Below are 11,885 nucleotides of genomic sequence, written 5' to 3' on the forward strand. Positions count from 1 at the left end.
AGAGCTTCGCCACGCTGTATTCAAAGTTGGTCGATCTGGTTGTAGTTATGTTTGTGCGCTGGTAAGTCCACCAGTTTCACTGCGGCTTAAAAACAAATGTTTGAACGACATTCCTGCATTTCCCTCTCGCTCCGCCCAAGTGGTTGAAACTATTAGGCTGCCTCTACACTACGCTGGAGGAATTTGGAAACGGAGGTTTCACTCTGGAAATACATCAAATATTTTCCGTCCACATTACAAATTTGAAAACACTGCAATACGGCGATCATTTTGGATTTGTGTTTGGGTAAAACTCGAGCGGGGAAATGTCATAATTATCGCAACCTCATCGTTTTCCAAAAGCTTCGCCTTCAAAATGTTTTCTATCCACACTGAAACGTGAGGCCGGCGTTTTCAAATTCCTCCGGTGTGAGGAACGTTTTCGAAAAGTTCCGTTTTCATGACGGATTAGTGTGGACGGAAGGCCTGAACGAAGAAATAAAGCTCCGTTGTCAAATTCCCCCGTCCTTAGTTATCCAAACTGTACTGTTATGCAAATGTATGACTTCTAAGAGACAGTGTGAAGAACATAAACAATGTGTTTGTCTCAACTGCCGAGTATCTAGGATTTTAGCATTCTTATACTGGACCGACCGGGTCACCACTTCGGTATAACGCGCACACATGTTTTTCGCCAGACACTTGAGATTTATCAGCCATGCATGAAAAAGAAAAAAAAAAGATTCCAACAGACTTTTTTTCCAATACCCCTGTCGTCTTAAACCTTCACCCTTGTACTCGATGCAATATGTTTGTGGTGTTCGGAAGAAAAACACTGACTGCAAACAGTCTAAAATCAAATAGGAATTTCGTACACAGCTATGAAACCAAACTCGTCTGTCCTTGAGCTCCTTTACAAGTGTAAAATAAGTTAAATATGATACTTGACTTTTTCCAACGATTGTCATTTGTCAAGAGATTATAATCTCTTGCGTTTGTTCATGAGTAATTTCACGTATATACTGATGTGGGTTAAAAATACATGTTCTGTATTGGCTTATCCAAGTTGTGTCCTGAAAACACTTGACTAATATAAGCTGCATAGGCTATATTCTCCATCATTATCCATTATAAGTAAGACCTGAGAAAAAATAATTAAATCAATTGCGCTACTGGCTCGTCAACAGTAAAACCTTCCGGCCATGTTCCTCTCATTTCTGGTGCTCAACGGCGTATTGTTCCTAACAACTGATTTTACTTTCGCCGGCAAATGTCGACAAATTAATTCATCTGTTCTTGCTGCCTGTGCCAATGTTGACTACTCTTACACGGCAAACTTTTCAGACATCGGACAAACGAGCTACCAAGAATACGTTTCATCTGAAGTGACTCTCTTTGCTAATCGTTTCAGCAGTTGTTCACCGCTTTCAAAGACTATCGTCTGTTCTCGTTATGTTCCGAAGTGTTCCGAACGTTTCGAACAGCCTGTTCTGCCTTGCCGAGAAGTCTGCGAGCAATTTGTGAACGATTGCGACAAAGCTCTGAAAGATAGTGGACTGTATAAGCGCTATGTAGCTTACTGTCGGCTACTGTCGTCTGATGAAGACATCACGGCGAATTGTTTTAAACCCGATGGATTCGTTTCTGGAACCACAAAAGGTAAGTTTCAACTTCAATATTTTTTCGTATGAGAGTTCTCTCCCCTGTTGGAAGCACTCGCATATTTTTTTTCTCTGATTAACATATTTCTCACATTCATATCAGTATCATCATTTCCTTTTAAAGTATTTTTGATCTTTTGGCGGACAATTTTTTGTTGCTGTGTACTTTAATTGTTATAAGACAATATTTTTTTCATTCAACAAATGAAAGCAAGTCCTGATTAACCAAAACAATAATTCGTATATTTAAAAGCAAACTAGAAAACCAAGATTAGCAGACCCTTAAGCAGGCAACCTTTTTTGTGATTCACGTTTATAAGTGAACTCAAGTTGAGCGTCATAAAGTCCTAAAATTTCAAAAAAAGAAATGAATTCTTCGCGTGGGCCATCAGAGACCAACTCGTGTCTATCAAACTGTGAAGCCAGTACAACTCTGTGGTTATTTAATGAGCAGAGGAACAAATAACCAGAAACCGGTCATTTCAACTAATTACTCAATAAAACATAAAAGATTTGAAAGGGTAATAAAAACATAATCGTATCATATACAATATCTGAACAAAAAGCAGGTCACGTTTTTAAGAGGAATTGTGAAATAAAAAGGAAATTCCTAAAGTTAACATCCCACGCCGGAAACCCGTAATTTCGGAGCTTGGGAATCTCATGACAGAGTATATTAGCTGTATTCATGACAGTATTGTATTAGCTGTTTCATCTTCAACATGGCAACGGCTTAAACATGCCGTGTAAATAGAAAAAAGAGTGAAAATACATCACGACCATTTTAAATATGTACTTTTAAATTGGTGTGGGCATTTTTGTTAGGATAGGATAGGATAGGAAGGCTATATTTCAACACGATGAGTTTTAAAGCTAAAAGCTTGTGGGGTCATGTATAAAATAAAAGAAAGACCTAATAACAAAGTGATAATTGTTTGCCGTATAAATATTGAAATACAGTCAGACAAGTGCACACGAACTATATTCGCAAAATTATCCGCGTGCGTTCCTGACACAGTTTTTCGTTAGACAATCCGATATACCACAGGCAGAAGATCAAAATTGTCTTGAGTTGAAGTGTCAACTACCAAATAAGAAAAAAATTCCGAGCGCGGTAAGATTTTTACCGCCATGCACGGGAAAACGTTCTCAGTTGAGAACTCAGCATTGAAGAGTAAAAAAAAAGTAAACTCAACACAAACAACTGTCCTTTTACATTGCAGAAACGACGTTACCAAACTGCGAAACAGTAAGTCAGCCTGCATGTCTTGAAGACAATTTGAGTGGCCTGGAAAACACAACAAGAACTCGGCTCCAGTCTTGGCTTAAAAGCCTTGAACCAGTCCTTAACACCAGCTGCTCGGTCAATTTAAAGAAATTTGCCTGCTTTGTTGAAACGGTGCCATGTATCACTAATGTCGGCTCCACCCTGGACAGCTGTCAATCATTATGTGAGGAGGTCAGGCTTAATTGCGGAAAGGACTTGAAAATGCACAACATCTCTTTTCCACAATGTATCCCTAATTACCCTGAAGTTGACGTTGGAAACGGCTTGTGTAGCCTGACTCACTGGCCAGTATCATGGCCGCCGCCGCCAGCCAAGATGAAACAAAATCCAGGTTTGTTCAACAATAACAGTATCATACCATATCATAGCTCTTTTTCTAAGGCCATCGTAGTTTGGTTACAAATATAACTAAAAACCAGCGGTTATAAAACCGTTGTACACCAGCGATTTTTATACTAAACTTGACGTTTCGTATGCTGAATAACATACATTTTCAAACGTGACCGTTACAATTTTTGAACAACTCTTTATTCGTTATTGCCTAAACTGTTAAAATGGTCTGCAATAGTAATTTAACTAGTATATAGAGGATATTACACGGTGGCGAGAAGATATGAATTTTATGTTCGAGTGGCAAGAACAGTATCTCACTAGTTCGCTTCGCTCACTCGTTAGATATTGTTCTTGCCACGAGAACATAAAATTCATATCTTCGAGCCAACGTGTAATGTTCTTTTTATTATATGGAGAAACCAATTCAACAAAAGCAAAAGGCGGGAATCGTGACGTCATTGAACGATACGACACTCACAAAGGTGACATACGGAAAATACGCCACTCGGGTCCCGGATGAAGTGGCGTATGGAATCTACGAGTGGTTTAGTTCCCAGTAAAACACTCTTCTCCATATAATAAATGTCCGTATGTACATCACAAGAAGTAACAGCTAATAATGCAACCGCGTCTCCCTCAACTGAGATTTATATTCAGAGAAGTCTAGCTCTTAAATAAACAAAGCCTCCTTAATTTTGCAATGAAAGTCAGTTTTTCCGGACGCTATATAAAAAATGTCAGCAAATAACTCAACCTAGTTCCTAGGGTCTCTCAACAGAAACTCAAGTAGAATGCTTTTTAAAAAATTATCTGCATTGTTTGCGACTCATTATAGAAAACCTCAATGCACTTGCTGTTGTGCGTATCGTTATTTTTATTGATTGCAACTGATTGGTTCAAATGACCGTTACAGAACGGTTTCCCGATTTTTCACTGTCGTTGTTTTCATTTCTTACTTAGTGACTCCTAGAACCCCTCAGGTGATGTCCAAAGCAGGTGACAACCAAGGCCAGCAAAACAACACACCAGGTAATGTTTACTAATAGCGTAGGCCCGCAATGAGTGCAGAGAAAGCTATAATATTATAATGACTGCCCCACTTCCACCCAAGATATAGGCCGTTTCCACGTTGCCTTTTGCCTGCGTCAAGACGATTTTTCCTGCAAAACCATTTTGACGAAAATTCGTTTCATTTGCACTTTCACTTTCATGCAAATCAAATTCCCTTTCATATGAAACGCTTTGCGCGAGGACTTGTTTTGAAACAGAGGCAAAGAGGAACTCGGGATTCCCAGACTCTTTACTCCAATGCCAGGCTCTCGCAACACAAATTTGGACCGTGGCTATAGCAGATTCCATGATAGTACATTCTTTACAGAGTGACCGGCTTATACAACTTATAACATGGCTGTTTTGCCCATATTTTCCAGATAAGTCAGATCCTGGTGGAAACAAACAAACAAAGAGTAAGACCTTGTCTAGTGGAGTTTTAGCAGCAGCAGTGGTCGGATTTTTAATCATACTTTTCTTAGTGATATTGCTTTTACATCTCGCTATAAAAAAGCTGAGGAAAAATACCAAGGCCCACAAACGGGGGAGTGCGAAGTACGTTAATGATTCAAACATCGATGGAAAAGCTGTTACCATCGGATCAAGGAACAAAGGATATGAAGATGAAATTGGCCAGTCTGAAAGTGCCCTGTATTAGGAACATATTAAATTACAAGATTGTGATTGTTTTATCTGTCAATGTTATTAACCAAGTACTATAAATGCCATACTAGGAGAATAAGTGCTCAAGGTCTTGACAGTAAAGATCACATCCAGTAAGATCCAGAGAGAAGATACTTTCGTCGAGATCAAATTTGAACGCAAATCGACGCAAGTTTTTCACCGTTTGGTCACCCAATCCAACCCAACCCAAGCAACCTACTATCCAGTGAAATACTAAGCCCAAACCCTTGAAGTGTTTTTTTTTTTGCAACTTGCGTGTACTTGCGAGGAAACTTGGCCACCCAAAGCAAGGCTTAACGTAAGTTCAACTTGCGGCTGCTTGCGGGTCCGTTTGGCCAAGGCTTTAGGCTGAGCTATCAGTAAATTTTCTATTTGTTTGGTAATTCTAGAGGTTTTTTTGGTCCATTTCCCGAAAACCCTAGGACTTATTGCTTTTCTGAAAATTAAAGCTGACCTTTTTTGATACCCAAAACGACATTTTTTCAATACTAAAACAATTGGCATAAAATTTCTCGTGTCACAAAAGTTCGAGGTGACGGTTCTCTTTGAATCTTGAATCTTGCCCCTGAATCTTCTTCCAGTATGGTTCCAAATAAGCCAGCTTGGTTAGTAATAGATTTATAAAACAGCCTTTTCGATCGGCTGATTTTAGTAACTAGCCACCTTGGATATCTGAGTTGTGTGATAAATCACTTGCCAGAAAAACAAATACAAAAAAAATGCTATAATAAAATTAAAGTAATGAGTTACAACTGTATGTGCTAAATTAAATAAAAGTTGAAAGTTTTTTATTTATTTAAAAAAACCACAATGGTTATTATTATAACCAATAATAGGTTTTACAGATATTTGTAAAATGTATTAAACAAACCTCACCCTGATTTGTAAAATACCTTTTGAATTTTTTCCCATCATTTGTAAATTTGATTGTTTTATTACAGAAAATATAAAACCTTTGATTTGCATATCTAGTTGCAACAGAGATTTGTTTGCAATGTTTCATCTATTTTTGCAATAGCTAGTGCTTTAATTTCTTCCTGACATTACTCTCCACAACAGCCACCATGGCAACAGAGGAAAGTGGCTTTTGTAGAGAGGTGGCTGTTATAAGGAGGTTGGGGTGTAAATTTGTATTTGGGGGGAATGCAACATATTATTTTTAAGAAAAGCTTAAAGTAAAAAATGCTTAAAGTAAGAGTGAGTGTACAGTGTACAGACTGTCCCCCAAGACAAAAATGCAGCTGTTGTGGAGAGGTGGCTGTGAGTGGAGGTTAAACTGTAATTACAAACCAAACTATGCCATATGTAAAGAAATTCCTGCCCTATAGCACCAAATTTTTCTGCTGGGTTAGTGGATTATTAATCTTTCAGTTGCCCAATGGACATGAGAAACACTTAATTGGCAACCCAGAAAATCCTTTTCTATGTATCCAGGATATTGTCATTTTAAATCTAAAACACTTCACATGCCCTGAGTTTTGTTTCCTTGATCATCACACATAACAAACCCAATATCCTTATAAAGTTTAATAGCAGCTTCTCTGTAAGGCTCAGTTTTCAGAAAGACCGATGTTTTGCCATGCTCTTTATGGTATCTAAGAACACACAGAGCAAGAGCTCTACCTAAGCCTTGTCGCTGATACTCTGGCATGACTGCTAGCCAATGAAGCCTTCCTTCAGAGCTGTGAGGCTCTTCTTGCCATGCAAATGCTGTTGCAACATATCTGTCATTGTGACAGATAAAGAAAAAGCCATCTTCTCTAAACAGCGTGGGATGTGAGGAATACCTACAGTCAGAGAAATTGTCAAAAAAAAATGACAGGAACTTACAAGATACATTTGTAGGGTCACTGTTTCTGAACACAGATATTTCTTTGTAAAGCACAATAAAACGTAGCAATGGCACTATATAAATAAAGTTAGTTATATTTAAGTGATTTATTTATTCAATACTCGCCATTAACTAAAGGTAGGTAGGTAAAGTCGGTATATGGGCCAATTGGCTCATCAGGCTGGCACTTATCTCTGGTTTCAGTAGCATTAAGCGACTAGAGGTATTTCAATCTATTCCCCCTGGATGGGATGCAGTTCCATCGCAGGGTTTAATAAGTTTGCTGATACCCATTTGTACACCTGGGTGGAGAGAGGCACTGTGAAAGTAAAGTGTCTTGCCCAAGAACACAACACAGTGTCCCCAGACAGGGCTTGAACCCAGACTACTCAATCCAGAGGTGAGCGTATTAACCATGAGGCCACCGTGCTACACCATTAACTAAAGCTTTGAAATAATTATTTTTTCCTTATCTCAAGGGGAAAACCAATATTAATAAGTAGGAAAGTCTTGGCCAAAACTAGAATTTCCAGAAGGAAGGGGTTCAAGCCAAAGAAACCCTCCATGGAAGGGTATGGATATTTTCTGGTGAACACATTTCTCTTTTGGCGAAAATTATGTGCAGTTCCAGAAAATATCCATACCTTCCCCACCAAAGGGAGTTTTTCTAAGATCTCCACCCCTCTGGAAATTCCAAATTATTAAGCTTCATACATTTCTTTAAATTTTGCAGTCATAAAGAACCCCTCCCCCTGGAAATTCCTATCCCTTCTATGGGGCAAGGAGTATGGGTATTTTCTGTAAAAATCAAAGCTGTAATTCTATTTTGTAACTTAAGTGCATGATAACATGTTAAGTTCTCATAAAGTGGGGCAGACAGGATGGTCAGAACCTCCCACTTCCTATACTGTGCTCTCCTACTTCCCATACCTTTATCTCCTGCCTCCTGCCCTTATCTCTCTTGCTCCTGTCCCATGTAAACAAGGAGACTCAAAACACATCCTAGTCATTTAGCTGCACAATCCTTAGGCATTTCCTTTTCCTTTTTTCTTTTGTTTTCAGCCTTGCTCCTCTCACCCATGTCTTTTGACAGCTTAAACAACATTTCATGACCTATGACATAGCCAACGTAAAGGGGTTTCCCATTTTACCACAAGTAAGCCTCAATTTTTTAGCCCCAGGGTGAATTTTCATTTTTCTTTTGGCCCAGAAGTCTCAAAGAAGTTAAATGTAAGTCAAACCACATTTCAAGCTCTTGATTTTTAAAGTATTTAAACACTTAAGAAATGATTCCTGCCTTCTCAGAACTCCACTTCCTGTCCTTACCCCTCCCACCTACCGCCCCCTATTTTCCCAGGCTCTCACCCCCTTCCCCCCAACCATAAATCAAAGGCTTTGCAAGGGATCACACAAACACAAAGAATATACAAATGCAAAGTAAAAGTCCTAAAAAAGGTATATTTCTTGGTGTTGCAATCATTGCCTCATCAAGTATAGAATGCTAAACATGCCAATACAATCAAACTACCAAATTCAGTGACAATAAAATCACACCTTTCGACAAATCTCTCTGTTTTCCAGTCAGACACAAAGTCTCCAAATGCCTCTCTAACTGCAAATAAAATTAATATGCATAATTTATAGAAGTTGATACAATTAGTAGAACTACAATTTACCAGTAACACATTCAAGTGAAATGCTCAGTCATAAGAGTCAAGCTTTAGAGTTCACTAATAATTAGTGAACTCTAAAGCTTGACTCTTATGACTCTTATTACAAGCGCACACAACTAAGCTACTTACTATCTAGAATAGAATAGTTCTACAGTGAGTAGCATAGCCAATATTTGCAAACCGCATTCATGAAAGAATGCTAGTAGACTTATACTTACATCATGAATTAAGACATATACATTCAAATATAACCACTGACAATAAAAAACTAAAAGTACATAATTTCAGCTGTAAAACTCTTGACTATAAACATTATGGCTATAAGTTTGTAAAACATAAGTGTCAGAATAAGATCACCAACCTATTTCCATCCATGTTTGTTCATCACCATTCTGTATATGTTATGAATAACAAAAGTGTTTCACATCAGTTACTGACTGTACATTACATAGCATGTATGTTTCGATATGGTCAATAGTCTTTACAACATAATAAATCTGCTCCTAGATCCTATGTTTTCCTGTGACTAATTTATCGATCAAATAGAATCATCAACATCTCCCTCAGCATACCCTCCAGGCATTTGACCTGCTGATATAATAATTCTCACACACCAGTGCAAGCCATGTCAAGCCAACTGCTGCCTGCTTGACCTTTATTCTGAAAACAGCTCCCTAAAACACACACAGTCTTGAGCAAGGAGGACAGATCAACTAATGCCCAATGACACGGATCCTGTTCTAAAACTCTTTCTCAAAAGTTACAACTAGTGAGACAATCTCAGATAGTGCAGAGCGCAATTGATAGCTCTGGTACAGTAGTCCCATAAGTACTCACCCCTACTCGGTTCACTTCCGGTTTGTGTCTACCTTGGTAGTCTGCTACGGCTTTTCCCCTTTGCAGTGTGTATGTTTCAAGGTTGTATTTTCATTCAAGGTCCAAACATTACGCACAAATTAATTACTACTGGTGCTTTAAGTTGATTTTTGTTCATTTTAAATTCAACAATACGCTGAAGCAGCAAACGTGACAATTTAGCTCTTCACGCCAACTTTGTAACTTGATACTTTTGTTTTCCTCGCAGAGCCATGTAATATGAAACCCCTGTTTTCTCCAAAACATACGGAAGATGTCCTTGTTTTTTGGAGATAAATGAAAGAAAGTTAAATATCTGATGTAGTGATGAAGAAACGAAACAGAGACGATGTTTTACTAAAAATGCAAATTTTTACCGATGAACAAGAACTAATTTAATTATCAGATAGTCACGAAATACCACTTTCTTTTTCTGTTGCCACCTTTGTTGTTAACAATAAAACAATTCAAAATTAACACACAACGATATTGATGGCTGAGAAGCTTTTCAACGAAAAGTATTGAAGATAAACAGCGCTACTTGGCCGATATGAATGAGTCTCCTCAAAGACTGATTAAATTAATTTGCGCTTTCATTAGGTGCCACGGCGTCTGCAGCAATATTTGAGCATTTTCCTGGTTTCTTTTGTTACAAATTCACAATTTGCGGAGTATTAACGCCACTAACTTGAGAACTTTTTGGTCTCTCTTACAGACACAATTAAGGCAAGAAATAAACAAGTCGCTAAGGAGAAGCAATATATTTGAACTCTGACAAGCACACTATTGTAGATTGAAAACAGCAGATGATATTTGTTGAACCGACCTGTTTGTAATTCTAAAAGTTACGCAGCCACAGTAACGTTTCACTTTTGCAATAAAAAGGGACAACTGGCGCTACCTGAAAAATAACTGCTGTCCTTGGTCGCATGACACGATATATAAAATACTGCGTGTAAAGATAGTGTATAACACTAACAATGCTAGAATGCATGCGTCTTACATGTTGAGCTTTACCATAAGGAAAACCACTCAACATTTGTGCGTGATTCCGTATGCAATGTATCCTTCACCTAATATAGAAGCCACGAACCCTAACTAATCTACGCATGCGTTTAGGGCAAATTAGTTTTGTTCTAAGGAGAATGGTACCACAAGGAGAGCAAGGGGTTACCTGAAACAAATATATAGCTTTGCGATGTTCAAAGTTAAGCGACGGCGATGGAATGTGTTTTACGTAGAGTACACATGTACCTTTCCCACCCTACTCCCATTACTTCCTTGCCTCTAGACTAATTAATTAATTGAAATTAATTAATTAAACAAACATTAAAGTTTACACCTTAGCGCCATAGGGCCATAGTGCCATAGCGCCATAGCGCCATAGCGCCTTAGTTCCTTAGCGGCAGGCAACCCCCATAACCATCCCAATAGTGCACTCTGCACTAAAAATTACAAAATAGGGCAGCACACGTCATAACTTTTTCAAATTATGATTGTAATACTGATGAATTGTTGAGGATGGTCAACTGGGTTAAACTGGACTGTCAACGCCTTGTTAATAAATCAATAATGATGTACAAGATTGTAAATAATATGGTTCCGGAATATCTTTGTTCACACTTTGTCTTCCGTTCTGATACTTTGACTTATAAGCTAAGAGATAGTGATGGTACGCTTGCTATCCCACAGCCCCACACTAATTACTGTAAAAGAAGTCTTTCTTACAGCGGAGTTGTACTATGGAATAGTCTGCCCTTGAATATTAGACAATCGCTCTCCCTTAATCAATTTAAATCTAAGTTGAAGAACTATGATTTTGACAGAGGTCTTAAATAAATTTTATTTTGTTTTTATACACGGCTTCCTTGTAAAGCAGGTTTTTTTTTTATCATTTCTCTTATTCTAGTAGTTATTTACAATATTAAATTAGTTAGGTAGTTAGATTTATTTAAATTAAATATTGTATAGTCCTGAAGGAATTACCGTGTCTAAATAAAGATTTTACCTTTTACCTTTACGGTCATAATCTCAAAAGAAGTGATGAAAAAGACTAAAAATTCTAAAGGGGGGAGGAGATTGGGTGGGTGGGTGGGGAGGTCAGATAATGGTAGGCAACAACAAAAACAACTGCCCACCTTAGGCATCACATGACCTTTATTAGGAATCACAAGGTAAGCTGATAAAATTGCAAAAAATAGAGAGATGCCACTCTTCCCTCAAAAAAATCCTTACAAAAATCTTCCTATTATTCCTGAGCAGGCCCTCCCCCCTACCCCCCCCCCCCCCACACACACACACACACACACCTATTATCACGTAAATATAGCTCTTACCTTCCAAGTGGAGATAGCGAAGTTGTCGCTTATTCTAACCTCTGGAAGAACTCGTTCTTGCAGATCGAGAAACTGCAACCGACATTGATGATCAGCTCGGTCGCCTGTCATCATCTTCCTCTTCTCCTGGTTACCAGTCTACGCGCGTTGTATATTCTACCCACAGTTCACCAAGGCCGTAGGGTTTTCGCGCCA

The 11,885-nt window shown here is 38.3% G+C and overlaps 2 protein-coding genes across 2 annotated transcripts; one reads left to right on the forward strand and one right to left on the reverse strand.

The window, feature by feature from the left end:
• Positions 1–74: 74 nt before the first annotated feature.
• LOC110063494 (uncharacterized) lies at positions 75–5,977 on the forward strand. Its single transcript, XM_089293200.1, has 4 exons — positions 75–1,638; positions 2,864–3,259; positions 4,222–4,290; positions 4,692–5,977. Exons 1-4 carry the CDS (start codon positions 1,182–1,184, stop codon positions 4,967–4,969), a joined length of 1,200 nt encoding a protein of 399 aa, XP_089149326.1. The 5' UTR covers positions 75–1,181; the 3' UTR covers positions 4,970–5,977.
• Positions 3,435–11,866, reverse strand: LOC149108553 (uncharacterized). Its single transcript, XM_089293212.1, has 5 exons — positions 11,691–11,866; positions 8,861–8,891; positions 8,381–8,438; positions 6,619–6,782; positions 3,435–4,703 (listed from the first exon to the last, which is right to left on the reverse strand). Exons 1-5 carry the CDS (start codon positions 11,802–11,804, stop codon positions 4,336–4,338), a joined length of 735 nt encoding a protein of 244 aa, XP_089149338.1. The 5' UTR covers positions 11,805–11,866; the 3' UTR covers positions 3,435–4,335.
• Between the last annotated feature and the right edge of the window lie 19 nt (positions 11,867–11,885).

The sequence above is a fragment of the Orbicella faveolata genome, unplaced genomic scaffold (genome assembly GCF_042242905.1).
Source record: "Orbicella faveolata isolate gen_17 unplaced genomic scaffold, um_ofav_v1 contig_25, whole genome shotgun sequence".
Classification (NCBI taxonomy): Eukaryota; Metazoa; Cnidaria; class Anthozoa; order Scleractinia; family Merulinidae; genus Orbicella; species Orbicella faveolata.

What these genes read in the sequence shown, in the direction of transcription:
- LOC110063494 (XM_089293200.1), top strand. Translation starts at nt 1,182, where the DNA reads ATGTTCCTCTCATTTCTGGTGCTCAACGGCGTATTGTTCCTAACAACT. An exon ending in CAAGATGAAACAAAATCCAG is followed by an intron (nt 3,260 to 4,221) that starts GTTTGTTCAACA and finishes TTTCTTACTTAG; the next exon opens with TGACTCCTAGAACCCCTCAG. An exon ending in CCAGCAAAACAACACACCAG is followed by an intron (nt 4,291 to 4,691) that starts GTAATGTTTACT and finishes CATATTTTCCAG; the next exon opens with ATAAGTCAGATCCTGGTGGA.
- LOC149108553 (XM_089293212.1), bottom strand. Translation starts at nt 11,804, where the DNA reads ATGATGACAGGCGACCGAGCTGATCATCAATGTCGGTTGCAGTTTCTC. An exon ending in TCGCTATCTCCACTTGGAAG is followed by an intron (nt 8,892 to 11,690) that starts GTAAGAGCTATA and finishes TAACATATACAG; the next exon opens with AATGGTGATGAACAAACATG. An exon ending in GTATCAGCGACAAGGCTTAG is followed by an intron (nt 4,704 to 6,618) that starts GTAGAGCTCTTG and finishes TGTTTCCACCAG; the next exon opens with GATCTGACTTATCTGGAAAA.